The 21,581-nt window shown below is 37.8% G+C and overlaps 1 protein-coding gene across 4 annotated transcripts in view; it reads right to left on the reverse strand.

Annotated features, from left to right (window-relative positions):
- GRM5 (glutamate metabotropic receptor 5) overlaps positions 1-21,581 on the reverse strand; it is a 240,335-nt gene that overhangs the window by 115,174 nt on the left and 103,580 nt on the right. For all 4 annotated transcript variants that reach the window (XM_079301034.1, XM_079301032.1, XM_079301033.1 and 1 more), the window contains one exon: positions 16,916-17,165. In XM_079301034.1, the coding sequence (XP_079157160.1) occupies positions 16,916-17,165 (250 nt within the window). The remainder of the gene's footprint in view (positions 1-16,915; positions 17,166-21,581) is intronic.

Raw genomic sequence — 21,581 nt, forward strand, 5'->3', positions numbered from 1 at the left:
GAAGGGATGTAAGTAGAAAGTAAAAAAGAGGATGAGTGTAGGGAGAAGGGAACAAGAAAAAAATGAAGAGGATGATAGAAAGAACTAGGACTCTTCCTCTTCCTTTCTTTCTCCTTCCCTACTCCCTACACACCTCCTCTTCCATTCTTTCTTGTTCCCTCGCCCCTTCAATCCTCCTTGCCCTTTCTTTCTCCTTGCCTCGTCCCTTCACTCCTCCTAGTTCTTTCTTTTTTGTTCACTCGTCTCTTCATTCCACCTCTTGCTTTCTTTCTCGTTCCCTCCTCCTTTCACTCCTTCTCTTCCATTCTTTCTTGTTCCTTCATCCCTTCAATCCTCCTTGTCCTTTTTTTCTCTTTCCCTTGTCCCTTCACTCCTCCTCTTCCTATCTTTCTCGTTCTCTCATCCCTACACTCCTTCTCTTCCTTTCTCGTTCTCTTGTCCCTTCACTCCTTCTCTTCCTTTCTTTCTCATTCCTTCGACACTTGTCTCCAGCTCTTCCTTTCTTTCTTGTTTCCTCATCCTGTCACTCCTCCTCTTCCTTTCTTTCCCCTTCTCTCATCTTTTCAGTCCTCCTCTTTTTTATTTCTCGTTCACCTGTCCCTTCACTCCTCCTCTTCCTTTCTTTCTCATTCCCTCATTATTTCACTCCTCCTCTTCCTTTCTCATTCCCTCATCCCTTCTCTCCTTCTCTTCCTTTCTTTCTCTTTCCCTTGTGCCTTCACTCCTCCTGTTCTTCTCATTCTCCTTCCCTTATCCCTCCTCTCTTCTTCCTTTCCTTCTTGTTACCTCTTCACTTCACTCATCCTCTTCCTTTCTTTCACGTTTCCTCGTCCCTTCACTCTTCATCTTTTTTCTTTGTGTTTCCCTGTATCTTCACTCCTCCACTTCCTTTCCATTACATTCCCTCCTTCCTTCTTTCCTGCTCTTCCTCTCCTTATGGTTCTCTCAGCCTTACACTCCTCCTCTTCATTTCTTTTACCTTTCCTTGTTCCATCTCTACCCCTATTCCTTTCTTTATTGTTCCCTCATCAATTCTCTCCTCCTCTTACTTTCTTTCACATTCCCTTGTCCCCTCACTCCCCCTCTTCCTTTCTTTTACATTCCCTCATCCATTCTCTCCTCCTTTCCTTTCATTTTTGATCCCTCTTCCCTTCTCCCCTCCTCTTCCATTCTTTTTTGTTCCCTGTCCGTTCTCTCCTCCTCTTCCTTCCTTTCTCTTTCCGTCACCCCTTCATTCCTGAACTCGTCTTTTTTCTCCCTTTCTTGTTCCCTCTTTCCTGCACTGCCCCTTTTCCTCCCTTTCTTGTTCCCTCTTTCATTCCTTCACTCGTCTTTTTTCTTCCTTTCTTCTTCCCTTGTTCATTTCTGCACTTTCATTCGTTCATTCTTTCATTCTTTCTCTTTCTTTCTTGCTATTTCTTTTTCTTTCATTCTCACTCTTTCATTCTTTTTCTTTCTTTCTCTTTCTTTCTATTTTTTTCTTGTTCTTTCTCATTCTTTTTTTTTTTTCTAATTTTTTTTTTCGTTCAGGATGTTTCTCATTGTTTGTTTTTTCTTTCCCTTTCTTTCTTGATCGTTCTCTTTTTTTTTCTTTCTCCTTCATTCCTTTTCTTTTTCTTCCTTTCTTTTTCCTTTTCTTTATTTTCTTTTTCTTTCTCATTCTTTCTTTTTCTTTTTTTCTTTTTCATTCTCTCACTTTTTCTTTTTCTGCCTTTCTCATTGTTTCCTTAATTTCTTTCTTTCATTCTGGCTCTTTCATTCTTTCTTTCTTTTTCTTTTTTGCTCCTTCATTCTTTCATTCTTTTGTTTCCTTTCTTTCTCCTTTCCTCATCCCTTCACTCCTTTTCTTCCTTTCTTTCTCATTCCCTCATGCCTGCACTCCTCCTTTTCCTCCCTGTTTTATAGCCTCTCTCTTTTCTGCACTCCTCCTTTTCCTCTTTTATATCTGGCATATCTGGACACTGGACTGCCAACTCCACCACTCTACCACCATATTTACATGTCTTTTAAATCCTTCCACCATTTCTCAGGGCAGGCTATTTCAATCCCCGACAAATCTTTCTGTGAAGAAATATTTGCTAATCTCTTATCTAAAACTTCCCTGGTGCAACTGAGTGTTTGGTTGATAGAAGCATGCATACTAAATGTGAGCTTTATTGAATGTAATGATCTTCTTGAAGTAGATCATGAATATTATGGTTTATAAAGCTGTCCTAACATTATTTGGTATACAGTTAATTTCCTTCTCAATAGCTGGTAGAGTGTTGTGGTTTGGATTTTGTATGAGAATCATGTTGAAACACCCTGATGTTTTGGTTTCTGCTGAGTAGCAGTTTTTTAAAACAGTGTTTCAGAATAAATTTCTCTCTATACAGAAAGAGAATAACTTTGTTATGCACATCTTTTTGCAGGGGATAATTAATAATCTCTGGATTAGTGTTGCTGAACATAAATCTGCATGGAGGAATAACAGTAAAAAATCACAGACTAGCTGTTAACAAAAGCCCAGTAATGAACAGTGTCAGTTAAATTAGTTTATTCAAAATAGTAACTTAAATAGTGTTCAGGACTGACAGTTATCTACTCGCAACACATTTTTTGACATTGAATTTGAACTGGGAATTAAGGAATGACAAATTCCTCTTATACACTCAGTATTAATCTGGTGTGGGACTTTAGGGCACAGCAATTATTTAGTCTTCCTTACCAAACCCTTCAAGAGAGCATCATATAGCAAAGACAAGCTGAATGGATGGTGTGAAATCTGGGACTATCTCATAAACAAGAGTTTTTAATTTCCTAAACATATTTTTAGGTAAAGAGCATGGCAAATAAGTAACATCAGATTTACATGTGTGCAAATCATTTAGTTCAAGGTAAAGATAATTCAAAGCTCTAGAGAATTTTCCTTAATCAGCATTAATTCAAGAACAGAGCTTGCTTCAAAAGCAGAAGGAAAGCATTTATTAAGATACTTGTTTCCATTCAAGTGATTTTTCCAATAACCATATCCACTGGAATACAAAATTCAATTTAGAAAACAATTTACTGTATCTTAATTAAATATCACAGACCGTTTAAACATTTTTTTTCTCAGATCTATTAACAAGATAGCCAATTAAGATGCTAATTCTGAAATAAAAGGCAAATTGTACCCTGTGATTTACAGAATGTGTCTGAGTTTAAGAGTTGTTTATGTGAGGACTGGCTGATAAAACAATCTCTAATTTAAATAACTGATTTACCTGTTTTCTCCTGAATGCTCCAACTCTTCCTGTCTTTTTAAGTGTAGAAGAGAAAATTTGCTTGTAAAAGGCTCAAACTGGAGTAAATGGACTAAAATATTTTAAGGCCTGAAACCAATAGCTGGAAAGCTACCTAACTAGGAGCAGTGAGTGGAATCTATCCTTAATATTACTTTAGAATTTAAGATTCATTGACAAAATCTAGGAGACTGAGATGCTAAGACTTCTGCAGGAATAGACTACATAAAATACTTAGAAATAAAGTCAGATAAAAGAGTAAAAACAACACAAAAATACATAAAGATAGGAAAATAAAAATCAACAGTATCATGAGATAATATGATATTGGCTTTCTGCTCACAATTGCCATGTCTTTAGAAGGAGTATAGAATATATAATATCTAAACTGAGATTTAGAGGAGGATGAGACATTTGTGATCTTGAGAGGAAGCATGTCCCAGCTGTAAAAGGCTGCCAGGTCAGAGTGCTTTGCAGAAATCAATACTTCCTGAAATGCTTATGGGCAGAAACACGGTTTATAGTTCACATCACTCTTTGACTGTTCCTCTTGATACAGAATAAGGTTAACATTTAATTTCTTTTTTTTTTTTTTTTTTCTGGGATGAAAAATAGCAGAAAAACCACCTTCCAAAACAGTCAAAGAAAACAAATGTTTTTTGATATTTCTTCCAGCTACTGTGTCTGATTTGAAATTCCCTTAAGGTGCCAAAGTTGTTAGTTTTGTCAAAACAGTTGTGAAAATTACATTCCCAGTGTAATACAACTATAGTGAATTGAATCATAGTGAGGGAAATGCTTACTAAAAAAAAAACCAAATCAATATAAAGACATAATTTTCTAGCTGCAAAGTTTTGTGAGTTGGGATCAAAAAACATGCAATTTGTAGAACTCTAGAAAGATTTTTTCAATTCTTGAGTTTTTTTTCTTTTCAGAACTTTGTAAGAACATGTATTATTATAAGAGGATTTTTCAATTCCTCTTCTATCAAGATAAAAGTCACACTTTTTCTAAAGCAAATATTTTAAAGAAAAATAATTTTTAATAAAATTTCAAAAAAGTTTATCCAGCAATGTCATTAAGGAATATTGATCAATATTTTTTAAAATAAAAATTAATTTATTTTGAATCAGATGAAGTTTCTGGTTCTTGACCACTGATACAGTTTATAATAACAAAACAAACATATATAACCTTAGTCATTTTTTTAGAAAATTCATTTTCGAAAAACATAATCTGCAGGAGTATAAAACTAATCTTAGAAGTTGTTTACCTTCTTCTGATTGTAAATCCTCAGTTGTTACAGGCATATAAACTTTTAGTATCACTGCATGAAGCTCTGGATTCTGCCTTAAGAGCCCTGAGGGAGCAGGTCACCAGTAAACCTGCTACTTATATAGAAGAGAAACCAATCTTGGAAATTGTTTTGTAGTGTATCTATGTATCTGGATTCACCTTGGTCTGTCTGATAGTTCCCAGACACTAAATCACTAGAAATGTCAGCATGCAGCATCCTCAGACAGAATCAGGGGAGCTGATTCAAGGCCAGGAAACAAATTTCTTCCTTGAAATTTCTCACAAATACCTGCTTTAAGCTTTTGAAGTTTGTAGTCTCCAGGATAGTCCTGGCTGGGAATTCCCAAACCTGGAAGAATTTTCAGACACTTGCTTCCTCAGGGTAAGGGGGAAGCAAGTGTCTGAGTGGTAGGCTCAGCTGTCCCTTGGCACATCTCACTGAGAGCTCCTTTTTAAGGTAAAGGGCAGCAGAGGATGCCAGAACCTGCCTCTGAGCACAGACAGAAGGTTCAGAGTTATGCAGGAAAAATGGATTCAAGATGCAGAATTTTCTTTCCTGAACATGAATGAGTTCCTACACTTGAGTAGGTTCCCACCATAGATGTACCCCTCTTTTAAAGAACAGGTGTCTGTTAATCTTGACTTCATATCTGTCCATCCACCTGAAGAAAAATGATATCTCAGTTTTTACAGAAAGCCAATATTCCCATCTGAGAGAGGAATACATTAGAGAAAATTTTATTTTCCCTGATTCTCAGCACACAATGGATGTTTGGAGTCATTCACCTCAAATCCCCAGAGGACAATTTTCCTTATCTTGGTCTGAATCACTCTGTGTACAATGCCTACACCTTGCTACTGATTACTGGAGTAAGTTCAGGCCAATTTAACACTGGCCTTGTTTAAGATGAGTCTTGTGCTTCTCCATCAGTGATATACAATGGTCAGATGAAAATCTGTTTAAATTAGAAATTAAATTCCTATGGAATTTCAGCAATGGATATAAAACCATTGCTGCTTTTTTTGAAGAGCAATTATATCTTTTTCTCTTACATGGATAACTCAAGGTTCAGACAACATTCATCTCAGGGGAACAAACAGGAGAGATATAACCTGAGTTCAGGATTAGCATCACTTTTAGTGCTATAAGAAAGCCTCAGATAAAACCCAAAACCTGTTTCCTTGCCTGGGATCTATGCTCTGACCCTGAGCACTTCAGAAGGAAGGTATTAATTTTCAACTGGTTGGTTGGAAACACCTTAACAGCTTTCCTGTGGTTAGGAATTTCTGCACCACCCAACCAAATTATTACAGTTGACCAAAATTCAGGCTCTTTTCTTTGTTGTAGTTCTTAAGGTGCTCCTTTGGCCCTGTTGTTCTCAGCTGGCAGAGAGGAGTTAATACTCTGCTGGAGTAATAATCACTTACTCTTATGATCACAAGAGCACAGCTAGAATGAAATAGCAAACTGACAGTTTCTGGCTGACAGTAGGTGAAACTAGCATATTAAGCACAATTTAGGGCAAAATGAGGGGGGACATGATTGAAAAATACTAATAACCTTGACCCAACCCTTGTACTGGAAGATTTCCCATGACATGGGCTTATGGAGCAGCAAGAAGGACTTATAGTTCTGACAGAGAAATTGCTGCACAAGTAATTAAGCTTTCTATTTTCTAATTGCTATATAATATCAGTTATATCCTATAATAAAAAGAAAAAAATATACATAAAGTTTGTAAAAAAAAAAATAGCTAAGAGATGATGACTTCAGAAGCAGTTCTGTTTTTGATTTTTCTTTTTAAAGACCAAAACCAATTGTGTATTAATGTCTTTCTCTGAAAGAGATTTCAAATATCAACAAAACCAGGCAAACAACCTGCAGTTGTTGTTTTGGTTTCTTGACACTCCCTTCTAAATGCAAGAGTTGCTGGTCTTTCTATAAATATCTGGTGTCAGGTCAAGCAGCTAAATAACACATTTTTGTGTATTACTTTTGCTTAAAGCCCCATAAAATCTCCATTAAATGTAAAACTAACATCAACCCCTCTATTTTGTGATGGTCATCTTCCTCACATATTGCTGATTTGACATTACATTATGGTATAGTTTTTCTCATGTCTGAAATGCTCAGGTAAAATCAGGTCTAGGGTGGCTAACATGGACTTGTTTTTACTCAGGTAGCATTTGCATGATGCACATTTGGCTATGAAAAGTAAACTGATTTAGCTAAGGCTTTTTGAACATATGAAGAGTTTCAGAAGTATATTTAATTTACTTTGTTTTAACTCCTAGGATACAAGGAATAATGTTCCTTTTGGCCTGCATTGGTAGAATTATATTAAAAATAATTTCAGCAAATCTTATTTCAAAATAGCATCAAAGACTGACACTGATTTGTGCATGTCAACATTTCAAGACACAGAATGCTTAAAAACATACCAGTTAAAATGTATCAAATCACCATGTTTTATGACTATACATTATCCCAGGATAGAGATGATTTACTCATTATAATTCAGTCTTCACCTCCCTCAGTGTCACTAATCAACATGAATAAAGGTCAAAAAGTATGACCCCTTAGCAAATATAAATTTTATTTTATAACTAACTTCCTAACAAAAACACTATTCCTTTATTCAATGCTGTTTTCACACATTTCTAATATGAAAATTATCAATAAATTTCAGCTTGGGCCTAATTCCTTGAAATAATATTTTTTTTTTAATCTGGTCTCCTTGAAAGTAGTATATTCTTGCTATTATTTATAGTATCTTTTCAAAGCAGGACAGGACTAAATTCCACCAGAATTAGGTTAAGTGAGTTCTGGTCCTTCATTCACCTTGTCACTTGCCTTCAACCTTAACCTCTGGAGAGACAATGGCTTCACTAGAAATTAAAAATTCAGCCATAGTGAAGGGGAGATGTTCTGCTGTGTGTGCTTTGTCACCTTAATCGAGTGATAGAAAAATGAATTACAACACGAGTTTACAAAACAGAAGTTTTCATTACTCCAAGAAATACTCTTCCATAATCACTCACCTGTGTTAGTGAGATTGGTTCACCTGTATAAATCTCTGCTGTGGGGTAATGTTTCTATGTTCAGATCTTCCAGGTGTTTTAAGTACAACTGAATCAACTCAAATGTGAAGTTAGAGGAAAAAATCTGCCTGCCTTTCTGAGTCCCACTGTTCTCTAATTGAAAAATGGAACACATGTGAAAGCAGTGGCAATGCTGGGACAAGTTGCTGTCCAAGGGGTTGAGTATTTCTTCCTCTTTGCTTACCTACACAAAAGATCTCTGTAACTAAGAAATTGAGGCATGAACAGAATTGATGGCAGATTTGCTGAGAGAAGAGGCAGTTCCTGGACTCCATGGCTTGGAACAGATTCTCTTTACCAGGACACAGTACCATGGAGCTACAAACCCTTGGGTCTTCCCCTTTCACAAATACCTTCTCTGCATACAGATGTGTGTGTACAGTGAGCCACTAGGCCTGGGTGTAGACTCTGGGATGATGCAGATAAATCAGAAGGAGTTAAAAAGAAGTCAAGGAAAATATCATAGCCACTTGCTGCAGAGAAAGACAACAGAAAGGAAACAGATCTTAAGTGTTGATCAGCACCTTACAGCAAAACTCTATTTGTCAAAGTGTTAATTTTAGAGGAGAAGAAACAGGATTTTTTTTAAAATAAAGACCATCACTTAACTTCAGTAATCAAAATTCTGTAGCTTTTCTAAAGATCAGAAAATATCAAGCCTAATGTTAATTTTCATCCTGTTCCAACTGTCTTTAAAGTTTTCTAGGAATATATACTCACATTTTTCATGACATTTTTCATCTTAGCTTAAATGTTTTAAAAAGTTACATTTTACTGTGTAGCCTGCAGCAAATTGTGGAATAAAAATGCTGGGGTTTAAGATCTTAGTTTATTTTTACCTCTTGTTTTTGAGAAGAAAGCATCTCATCTTTTCTCAAGCTTGCATAGAAAATGTTTTCACTGTTTCAAGGGTATTTTTGATTCTTTTTCTTAGTATTGAAAGAGTCTCTTTCATTCCCAAAATAGGTTTACATCAGAAAATTCTTTGTGATGGCTTCCTATTACTTTCAGAAGACATATTTGCAGAGAACAATCTTAAGTCAGCCACTCATAGACTTCTCCCATTCTGAATTTTAATAAGATGCAGGATAAAGTAGAGCTTCTAATATCAAATATAGATAGAGCTTCTAAGTCAAATATGAAATCAGAAGGATATATCTCTTGTATGAGAGCAGAGAGGAGCCCAGAAATGCACACAATTTCCCAGCAATGCCTCTGACTTACTTTCATGCAGACCTGCAAGCACAGGTCTGTTGGCAATGTGGAGTTAGTTTTGAGATTGCTGCACTGTCTATTTTCAACCGTGTAGGTCATCTCATGAATCTGTCATTTTGCAATGAAAATATATGTTATATAATTCTTCAGGATTGTTTAACATCTCTTTCTCTGACTTTGCCTCATGTCTCATTTCAACTGGGATAATAGAGATCTCATTTAATTCCAAGGTGTAAAACCTGCTTTCTGTTCATACTGAATGTTGTCAAAGCAGAACAAGGGTAAGAACAAGTCTTCAAATACAGAAATTGCAGTCTTAGAAACTTCTTCCTTTGTTCCCATGAGTAGGACAAGGAGTGATGGGCTTAAAAACTTGTAGGTTTGACTCTAGGAGGAGAATAAGGAGTAGTTAAGCTTAGGAAGAAGTTGACTGAGGGGACTGAGTAATTTTTGTCCTTGAAAGACTTTAAGCAGACCTAACCAAAGATGGATCAAGCATGAATTTGTAGAGGTGAACCAGTGCAGAAGTAAAAGACTCGAAGGACATCCTGAGCCACTGTCTTTTTCTACAGTGCTGAGGCACAATTCTGTTCAAACATATTGACTAACAAAGCCTTTGGCTGTTAATGATAGTTGTAGGTGAGAAAGAGTAGACCTCTACTTACAGGAAGTGTATAATTTAATTGGACACACATGATTTGTCATGTCATGACAAGGTTAGTGACAAGAGATGCCATCCAGAGGAAATTTGACAGATTGTAAAAGTGGATCCACACAAACCCCATGAAGATAAAAAAAAGCCAAGTGCAAGGGGCAATCCCAAACACAAGTACAGGCTATGCAAAGAGCAGCCCAGAGGAGAAGACTTGAGGTTGTTGGTGGATAAGAAGCTCAACATGATCCAATGTGAACTCCCAGCCCAGAAAGTCAAATTCATTATGGGCTGCATCAAAAGAAGTATGAATGAAGAAACATGAGGCAGGAAGTGATTCTCCCCCTCTACTTGGCTCTATGAGACCCTGGATAGCTGCTTCCAGCTCTGGGGTCCTAACAGGAGAAGGCTGTGGATCTGTTAGAGGGATTCCTGAGGATGGCCACAAAGATGATCACAAGGGCTTCCCTTGAATTCCCAAGAATTCTCCAGGAGAACTTTGCTCCATCCTGGTCTGATGTCACTTGCTGCCATTCATTTGCTGCTGTCCACTCCCAAACAACACATTGGTTTGATGGATTTTTGATCTGACCTGATAGAGTATTTTCTAATGTGTAGAAGGTGTGCTCACTTGCCAATATGCACACTTGGAAATTCTTCATTGTTTGCTCGATTCCATGGTAACATCCACCCCCATACCACCACCATCCACCCCAAGAAATACATATCATTCCTGAAACAGCAAAATTAAGACATTCTTCCAAATGAGTGTGGAGCCTACTGTCATCCCCAATTGCCTGATACACATCAGTGACTGTAAAATTGGACAGCAAGTGCAATATTTATTAGAAACAGGTCAGATAGATGCCAAGGGGGAAAAAAAAAGTATCTTAAAGGCATATAAGAAAGTTTAAAAAAACAGGCAGACTGATTTGCTTTCAGTTTGATATGTTTGCCCCACTTGTCTCCCTAAAATCCTCAAGCATAGTTTGTGGAGTCTGAACCACAGAAAGGAAAATATGGTTTTTTCAATCGTTGCACAAACAGCCTTGACCAACCTCTTCACTGCTCCCATCTGCAGCAGGACACCACTGCTACTGCTCACCCTGAGGGTCTCTGAGCCATGAGACTGCCTCAAATGGAGGCCACAGAGCTCCTGCTCAAAACTAAGTTATTCTTTTTCCTGTAGTAGGCTTTACTTCTAAAGGCTCTGTCTGGATATAGGAGGCAAGACAGCTTTTCAACCCCCTAATCTCTTTCACAGCTCTAGAAAGCAAACCTTTGTTTTGCTGTAAAGTTCCTGTGTTTTTTTGATAGAAATGAAGATTCTGACTTAATACTGCTATTTGCAGTGCATTTAATTACTACATATACAATGATACCTGCTTCCTTGGGCGACACATTGATGCCTGAACAAGGGAACAGAGATAAGTAATGAGTGGGCAGCAGACAGTTGTCTTAGAGGAAACAGCTTTCAGGTGAGGCTGCACCAGACTTCTGTCTGCTGTGGATTGAAGAAAAAAAATCAGACTGTTCATACAGGCTGGTGTTGCACAATTGTACTCTAAAAGTACCTTTTTACCTGCTTATTTTGTTCCTGGAGGAGAGAACTTACATTGCATTTATCTTCTACAGTTTTGTCACAGGTTAGGCAGTAAGAACTATTATAGATAGAAGAATTTTGTCTGATTAATATTTCCCAGAAGCAGAAGAAATAACCAAAAATTAATCTAGACCACATTTCAGGTCTGCAAAATTTCATATCCTAATTTATTTTACAGGAACATCTTCACCACTTGGGCTTGTACAAAGATAGAAAAAGGCATGTTAACCTACACCACACAGCATACTTTCAGGAAGGAAATCACTATATCCTTTGTAGGGAGATATTTCTTCGTCTAACAGACACTTCTTAAAAGTTCACAAAAGATTTCTTTTTGGACTGTTAAAAATAACTAATTTCCCTCAGACCATCCATCTTGCTATAATTTCAGCTCCAGTTGCCCTTTTTAGTTGATAACCAGCTTTTTTCATATCTACTACTGAGTTTTCTATCAGTGGAATTTTGGGATTTCCTGGAACTAATGCTTCTCCACATTTTATTCTTCCTCCTTTTCCTCATCTCTACTACTTACCTTCTACTTAGCTCATTTGCTGCAACATCTCTTAGAATCAATAACAATTTCCTCCAATCCATCTCCTCAGGAGCTAAGCAGATATTTTATTAGGAGAGGTGATTTGTGATAGAGCATATCATTGTTGTCCTGAAAGGAGTGGGTACTCCTTCAGTGGTCCTTCTGCCTTCTTGCAGAGCCTCACCTGACTTGTTTGTGATGCTCACACTGCTAGAAGTGGTGTCCTGCCCTTACCCTTCTCCATCAGGGCATGCTCTGCAGCCAAGGCATGCTTCAGAGGCACAGCCTGAGGCATCCCGAGGCACAGACAGCACATATCACAGAGCAGAGAGAACCCTGAAAATGCAGGATGTGGTTCTTCATCTCTGCAAGGACATTACAGCACATAGACATCAAGTCCTGACTACTTCAAAGAAGATGGAAACTCTGGAGGATGCCCTGCAGCCCTAGATTTCCAATTCCTTTGCTGTAGATATTGCAGACAAGTCACAGATTTAAATTTCTGTAAATCCTGGCTAAGTTAAATATCTAAGAGTCATGTAGAAAATAAATTAGGCTGATAAATTTTGTCCATATTTCTTCAATTAGACAGCTGAAAATCAGAATTGGTTCTATACCCTAGGGACATATTTCCATCTCACATACATTTTTTTATTCATTGTATATAATTTTGTCATTTAATACAACAGAAAATCTGGGTACTATTAATTTTTAAAAGTCAGATAGGATAGTGAATACAGTAGTAAATCTGATACACCATATGCCTACATGAATGTATGAAGCAAATGGAAGTCACAGTAATTTCTTGAAAATGAGTACTGCTTGTGGAATGTCACTTGGAAGCTGTAGACATTGAGCAAGCCATTTTCATCTCTAAATACCTCTATTTTCCCTTTAGAATCCCAGAATCATTAAAATTGTAGAAGACCTTAAGGATTCTCCACTGAACGCTATCCCCAAGTGCCACACACACATGTATTTTGAACACTTCCAGGGGTGGTAATTTCACCACTTTCCTGGGCAGGGAATTGTACCAATGCTTGACCATTCTCATGACCTTGTCTATTTTATTATTAAAAATCATGTGACCTATCATTAAGATACTTAGCTATTCTGAGACAAGTTTGGAATCCTTGCAGATGAAAGGCATAAAATAAAATTATAGTTTAGAGAATTATCACAGACATTTTGTCCAAAGATCTGAAACTAGAGTTCTAGGGGTTACAAGAGGAGCAGGACAAAGGTGGGTGTACAACACAAAAGAAAATTTCAGCTGTTGAGTCTGAATATTACAATAAAATGAGGAATAGCTGAATATCATGTACAACCAAGCTGATTTTATCTACGCAGTTAATACTCCATGGTTCCTTCTGAGATCTGTTTCATAGTTATGTGTGAAAGCATTTTTTATTCTCAAATGAATTTATCTGTAAAGATAACTCCTGGCATATGACCTGTAAATGACAGAAAAAGTGAAGATGAACAGATGAAGCCTAGTGTCCATATCTCAATTAAGCTGAGTAATGGTTAATTTAAAATTACATTTTTTTCACACTTAAAAGTCAGCACACTCATCTTTATATTTGAGGTTAAGTCTAATTCTTCAAGATGCATGAGGTAAATATTTGCCTTAAAGCATTAAAAATGTTTTTCATGAATCAAAAAGAGTTGGAGTGTTCCAGTCACTAATGACATGCCACCTTGCATATCTGTCACAGGCAGGCAATGCATTTTCACATACTGCATAGTAGGTCAACAGTGGACAGTTTATTGAAAGATTTCTTTTTATTCCCCTGGGGGTTCTATAAGGTAAATTATGTGATATGCACTCCTCTTGGCCAATCCATTTTCTGTTTATCTGAGCATAATACACACACTGTGAGAAATCCATAGCTTTAAAAAATCCCAATATTTTTGCAAGGATTTGGATAGAAAATATTAGGGGTGAAACCAAATTAAAAATGGAACATAAAAGAAAGCAATGAGGAAGCAGAAATGTTGATGTATTTATGGTTTCCCATAAAGCTACTATGTGTCTTTTTTGACTTTAGTTCTTTGTGTGCGTTTGGAAAAGAAACAAAAGGATTCTCCATTTAACAAAACAACAGAGAAGAATTTGTAGGAAAACAGAAAAGTATTCATTAGTAGATGGAGTTTTTCTTTTCAGCCCATTGCATTCCAGTGAAAGGCACTCTCACTACACTTGGAATGCCCTTTTATAACCTTCTCAGTTGAATGGGCAGCCCAGAGCAACTCCAGGATCAGACAATGAATGAAAGTACAAATCTTATCCTAGTCCGTTTTCCCTCATAGAATTGCAAGAGAAATTAATTTCATGAGTCTTCCTTAATTTCAGATGTAGTTCTTTCCCCTTAGAGCACTCTGAACCATCTGTTCTTCTCAAAATCTTACCTAGTGTTTTTTCTCCCTATAAATGATGTATAAAAGGGTCCCCAATATAATCTTCTTGTACAAGATCTGGGTTTGTACTGGTGACACCTCCAACCCAGGTCAGTGTCTTACACTGTTCTCTGCAGAACCAACCAACAACCCTGGCTTCTGACCAACAGTTAAATATCCACAGACAACAGAGCCAGTCAAACCCAAGAGAGCACACAGTACATCAAGGTCCTGGAAAACAGACCTTTAAATCCCTACAGGAACTAGGTTATGCCTATTGTCTTACACCTCAACTGTGTCAAGAAGTCTTCTTGCAAGTTCCCTGTTCTTTTTTTTTTTTTTTTCCTTCTGCCTCTGCCTCAAAGCCCAGAAATTAGCCCATAGGGGAAGGATAACATTTTTGTAAGAATGAATATTTTTGTGGAACACTATCACTCCATAACTTCCAACACTCTACACATGGTTCTTGCTGCATGGCAGAAACAAAACACTGCTCTACAGACTAAGGATGACTCAAAGCCTAAAAAAATTTATCACCTGCAAAACTAGCTATGTTTTGTTTGTTCATTTGTTTTATTTTTCCCGGTGTATAGCTGATTTTGATAACAAATCGGAAGTAAATCTAATGAAAAACACAACAAGCTCCAAGATCCTTGGGATCTTTGAAGTGCGGAGCTAAATGTAAAGAGACTGTATCTCTCCAGTTATCTTTGTCTAATGCACCAGTTCTCAGCCATTATCTCAGAATCTCTGATAATAAATTAAAAGGATAGAAAAAAATCCCTACACTTTCCTTTTTCTTTCTTTGTGAGCACTTCCAATCTGTGCTGTATTTTTCACAACTAAACTGTGTAGTACTGCCACAAGCATGGATACACCCCAAATAGTCAGGTAGAATTAAGGATTTTTGCTCCAATTGGAAAGACTTCAGAGTTTAGGCTTCTAAGAGAAGCTATCACTTTCAATTTACTCAATGGAAGTCATATACTGAATAACAACTTGCTTGTAATTACTCACGACAATTACCACCACAGCTAGAAACAGGTATTTTTCACAAAGAAACAAAACAAAACAAAAAAAACCCAAACAAATTCTTGAAGCAAAACCTCAAAGCCTGTTCTCCTTAGACCTTGTTTTTTAAAAGAGATAATCTAAATTGCTCTACTCTTTTCCACCATCAGCAGTTCCTGAAGTCCTTATTCATAAAAGCATCTCAGAGGGCTAAATTAAGCACTGTTGTACATAAACCCCACATAAAACTATGTACAGTTTGGAGTCTGGAATAGTTAAGAGCCAACATATTTTTTTTAAACAATGCTTATATGCTTATAAATTTGGATACTGTTGCAGATAGTTGGCAATTTCTTGTATTTAGGACGGAAGAAGATAGCAAACATCCTATGGCACCAGATTCAGCTAGAGATAGTGGAGGTGGCATTTGCTCCAATCTACTCTAAACAACTGACAAGTAGGCTCTTCCACCAAAGGTGGTGATCAAGAGTCATTGTACAAGCCCTTTGCTAGAATATGGTTTCTCTGAGCTACTTGAAATGTGCACATTACAAACAAGGTCTTATTTTGTTTGATTAACTGTAGAGAGAATTCTGATGGCTACATGGAAGTGTCTAAATTATAGACATCTAAAAATATTTAGGTGAATCTCACCTTGAGGACGGTGGTCCATTTGAGTGTCTGTCCAGAAAAGGACCATGACAGTCCATGGAAGTCCCTACAGATAAAATGTGTTTGAAAAGAAGGGTGGGGGCAGTTGCCATGTATCAGAGAAAGAACTAAGAAATTCCCATCTGAAAATACCACAATGTAAGCTGATGTCAAAGAGTAAGGGCAGAGACAAGAGCCTGAGTTTTTGCCTGTTTGCTTTCCCCTTTGCCCAAGGGGGAAGGGCAGCTGTGTGTAATGGGGCAGATTGGGAACAGAGCCTGGTGTCCCACCAGTTGGACACACTCAGCTTCCCACCTGCCAAGGGAGTCCTTGAAAGTGTCCCTGGAGGTCTTACCATGACTTCTGGTTTCACTGACTCCAGTTTTCTCGTGTTCCTGTAGGGTTCATGCTTGGGACAACAACAGCTCATCCTTCTAACAATGCACTGAAAAGGTGGTGAATTACATTAGCTGACTCTCAGTGTACTCCATTTTGTTTTCAATACATCATTTTTTTCTGTCTTTTTTAGGATCCACTTGATGAGTAAGGGGAAAATGTAAAAATTTTTTTAGATTAACATCAATAACTTCCTTCTCTGCTTACAAGCCCAGAATCTTTTCCTTTTGGTTGAACATACACTAAGTGACTTTTCCTTCCTTCTTTAGGAAAGGAAACACTGATATCATTGAGCTAAGATAAAGGATTATCTATATATTGCCCTTAGGACAGCATGCACATCAGCACATTGGCTCAGGAAGAAAAGGTGATAGTTAGCAAACTTTGTTTTGGGGAGCTCTGTTTCAGGTACACCCAGAGGCCACATCAGCAATTCTTAACACAGAATTACTGGAATGAGACACCTTCAGGCTGTATATGCACACAATGCATTTTAAACTGCAGTGAACAAAACAAGTGGTATAGATGAAAGATTTGTGTGCCAGCTTTCCACTACACATTGCTGCCAAGAGTGGCCAAGCAGTCTTGTGTTTGCCTGGCAAGTCATGAAAATGATGCATTTCTTTGTAGAGTTTGTTCTGCTATGACACAACTGACATTTCTTTCTATCTTTTAGATATGCCCAGTATAGGAGAGGCCATGAGTATGTGCTTTATGTCCAGAAAACCGGATCGTTTTCATTTTTTTGCCCTGCTGACTAAATCTGCTGGCTATCAGTGCACAGCACTACTCACCTGCCCAGCAGCAAAAACTCTCCAGCGAGTCCCAGGCGCCTCATAGCCATCAAGAGGCCTCTCACAGTCATTCCTTCACAGAAGCAGGCTACCACTCTTGCCTTGGGCAGGTGGCTCCGAAGCTTTCGCAGCAGCTTGTCGAAGCTCTGCTCACCAGCATTGCTGTAGATCTTGTAGGAGTGTGCAATGCAGATCCCTTCCTTGGCTGCCATGTCTTTGAAAGCTTCCATGCCACTTTCACCATAGTTTCCTAAATGCAAACAGAAACACAATTGCACATGTTAAAATCTGCAGCAGCTTTTCTTCCATTGGAAGCATCAGATATTTTAAATGTGCAGCATATCTGCAGAGAGATCACCATACCAATCTAAACAATACCACTGTAACCTTTTAATTAATCAATTTTTCAAGGCAATGTCAAAAAATTTTCCTGGAAAATTCACTAGTCTTCAAGAGACTGCATCTCTGCTTAAACAAAAGGTTGTTGTGTACCTCACTACCTGTAACTAGTGGTCCAAAATGTGTACAACAATGTATGTATTTATTTTGTTGAAGGAAAAACTTTACTGGAGAATGAATAATAAAATCGAGGATTACTATTACAGGGATCACTAGAGCACAGATGAACTTAATGTGCTTTAATATTTTTTCTGTTCTCTTTTCCTGTTTGTTTGTTCTGAATTAAATTTTTACCAGTGGGAAAAAATCATATTTTCTTTCAATATCTTCTTCCTCTGTGGGAACAAAATACTAATAGATGTTAACAGACATTTTTTTCCTTTATTCTGTCTCACCACAGAAACTTTCTTCATTGCCAGGCCTACATAGAAGTCACAGTGCTTAAACAGCAGATGTACTGGTACCACTGACAGTCATCCTGACCAGGATTGTGTGTCTGGTTCCTTGTGCTCCTCCATCTGGCTGTTGAAATCTGTTTTGTGCCTCATTTAAATAAGAAGGCCTCTGAGGCAGGAAATTTTCTCTAAAGTATTGTCTTAAACCCTCAGTAATATTCCACAGAAATACAGTCAATTAATTAATATAACTGTGCGTGTAAAGTGATGATGTTGCAAGAAACTGCTGATCCTTCAAAAATTTGTTAACTTGCAAATGGAAGAATCTGTTAGAAAAATTATCTTTCTTACCAGCAGAATTGCAAGTACATAGGAGCACTGACAGTGAAAATGTATGTGAAGCAGCGAGGATCAGATATGGATATGGACTGTCATCTTTTTTTTTTTTTTTAGTTTGGACTTTGGAGCCATCAAACAATCACCTTGCCCACCTGGGGAGTCATCCCTATCACTCTGGTGCTACAGCTCAGAGGCTTTGTTACACTCAGCACTGAATATGAATGTAAAAACAGTGCCCAGTTTTAGGATCTTACCATCCAAATAGTCAAAAGAGGCAAAGAACAAGAAGACAGGAAGTGACATTATCTTCCTTTCACATCAGGAATGAATCACTGAGGCCCTGAGACCACTAAATTTCCAAATTGCACCCAACCAGAATGGCAACCTGAATGCAGGTCTCTCTCCTTAAAGGGACTTTGATTTTCTTCCTTGCTGTGATTAGGCCTAATGGAAACCACATTACCATGCAGATTGTGCCTGGACAAAATGCCATTTAAACTCAGTTGTTGCAGTGCTTTCTGAGTAGTAATTCAGGAGTCCAGAGCTTTCCCCTGTGCCATGCCCTTAGGGCAAGCTGTGTTTCCTGTGGTACATGAGCATCAAGTGATTCCCACGCGATGCTGCAGCAGTTCAGCTAGAGGTCAAAACCATGGTGTCTCATGAAATATGCATTATGTCTGCCAAAGTCAGTCTGAAGGAAAAATGGGGGTCAGGAATATATTTATCTCCCAGCAGACTTAGACACTTCAAAAATAAAATTAGTTCATCTGACAGGAAATAAACTATTTTGTCTAAAATTATTCCCATTTAGGTCATTCTGGATCAACATTAGATGTTCTATTTCACTTTTTCTAAAGAAAATTTAAAAAACTAGGATTGTCATCATTGTCAAGCATTGTCAATCTTTGTCATAGAAGATGAAAGTTTGAGGCAAAATTGTATATCTCTGAGCTGGTTTTGGCTGTGGTAATTTTCTTCACACCGGTTAGTACAGTGCTATGTTTTGGATTTGTGCTGAACACAGGATTGATAATATGGAAATATTTTTGTTGTTGCTGAGCAGGGTGCACACAGACACAAGGTCTTTTCTGTTTTTTGTGTTCTCATGCTGGAGAGGGAGTTGGGAGTGCATGGGAGGCTAGGAGGAGGCACAGCTGGGACAGGTGATCCCAGCTGATCAAAGGGATGTTCCAGACCATATGATAGCATGCTCAGTACATAAAGTTCAGAGAAGAAGGAGAAAGGGAGGTGTTTGGAGTGATGGTGTTTGTCTTCCCAAATCACCATTGCTAGTGATGGGGCCCTGGTCTCCTGGAGACAGCTGAGCACCTCATGGGAAGCAGTGATTTAATTCCTTGTTTGCTTTGCTTGTGTGCACAGCTCTTGCTTTACCTGTTAAACTGCCTTTATCTTAAACCATGTGTTCTTCAGCTTTTGCTTTTCTGATTCTCTCCTTGATCCAGCTGGTAGAGGAGTGAGTGAGTGAGTGCCTGCCTGGTGCTTTGTTGCTGACTGGGGTTGGTTAAATTATGACACCCAAATGCTTTGAAATTCTGAATATCTCATCCTCTGTCAAAAAACTCTTAGTGGAAAATTCCCATCCAGGTCTAGTTGACTTAGAGAACTGCATATCTTCTATGTTCCAAATACTGCAGTATTTGTTTGAAAGTGTCATAAGTATTCAAACTGTTATCCTGAGGCTTGGTATAAAGTTGAGAATAGGTTTAATTACAGTACTGAAAAATAGTAGTCTTTCAGAGAACACAAAGTGCATTAACTCTTTTCCAATCAAATAAAGTCTGCTCTAGCACAAGCACCATGGTTTCATCAAGCATCAAGACAGGCAGATTTGATGAAATCATACATAAAGTTATGTGTCATCCAAAATCATAGGAAACATGCTGAACTACCAGGGGTACTTAGGAAAATGTTATGTTCTTAACATTTGGAAGAAAATACATCCTGGCACTCCAAATCTGAGAGTCACTGAGGTCTCCAACTGGGAAAACTACAGCTCTATGACATGAGCTCAAGGAAGATTTGATGAAAACAGAAAGCAGCTTTGCTTCAAGACACTCATACAAATACACCAGAGGTGCTCTTGCCCTGCTGATTAAACTCTATTAAAGATTCATAGTGAATTCTCCTGTTGTGAAAGTGGTTTGATGAGGTATGTATATCTTGTATGAGCTATACTTAGTGGGGATAATGAACACTCCTTGATGGCCAAAAAAACTCTTTCCTGTTAAATCTTTTTTCCACGATATATTAGAATAATTTCCTCTGGGCTCTCTTTCTCAATAAAACATGTATGTGCATGAACATATACATGTAGCATTGAAGGAATGAGAGTGGAAAAGCAGGCAAGGTACATTCTGTTATTTCCTTGAGGATGAGATGTAAGGTTCACAGTGGAAGAGGATCTCGTTTTTTGTATGGAACTGGCCTCCTCAAGGACGTGATTCTTCAGTATAACTATAGCAGTACTACCAAAACTGCACAGCAAGAACATGTTTCCATCAGTGGGGCAGTTCCCACTATTCAGCTCAATCTATGACACAGATAAAAGGATATAGGGGCTTCAGGATTCACATAAATGGATTGACAATGGTCATGTCTTACACAGTTTGCAGTTCCACTTCCGAGTGAAAATTAATTCAGAGCTCCTAAGCTGGAAACAAACTTATGTTCTTCAGTGAGTTCCAGGTGATGAAAGTAGCCAACATCCTGGGAATTTATACATGTAGCTATTTTTTTCCACTTCTAAATATAAAGAAATATAAATATCAAGAAAATTCTCTAGGAAATGTTCAGCAGAAGGGAGGGATTGATTTACCCTTGCTTGCCTAATTCCAGTTTCACAGAAAAGACTTTAAAAACAATACAAGCTAGAGCTTAAGTATGGTCAATTTAAATTCAGCTCCTCTTGCCCCACCAAACTCCATCTCCATTTCAATATTTAGAAACTGACACAATTTTGCTGCAACTGGTCCTGCTGGAAGAGGCATCACAGTTTTTAGTTGATGTTCCCATTCTATTGAAACTTTGTCTGTGGACCTGTAATCAGAGCTATTAGCAGTAGATGGTTTTTGTAAATGTGTCTTCCTGGCAACAAGTGGCAACTGGGTTCTTTTAAAATACCAGCCTGGATCCTGCATGTTACCTACCTGAATGTCTGGCCCTAAGCCCAGTCAAAAGATACTTCCATATGTCAGTTCAGGTTTTTTTAAAAAAAACGCTTACATCATCATGCAAAAGACTTATCCCTGCTGCAGAGTTGGAATTTTGTTCAAAACTCAAGCATATGTGTTCCCACCTACAGTCTAACTATAACAATCTGTTGGTTCCACTTCCCATGAATCAGTACTAGAAACTATTAAGAAGCTTAAAAAGAACAGATTGTGCTTTTTTTCCAGATGAAGTTTAATATAGTACAGCACATAATAATACTTCAATCTGATAGAAAAGGGTCAGGCAACCTGCAGGTGGTTCTTGCTTGCCCTCCTGCCCAGCAATTGAGCCAATTAAACTAC

Source organism: Erithacus rubecula, assembly GCF_903797595.1.
Source record: "Erithacus rubecula genome assembly, chromosome: 1".
NCBI lineage: Eukaryota > Metazoa > Chordata > Aves > Passeriformes > Muscicapidae > Erithacus > Erithacus rubecula.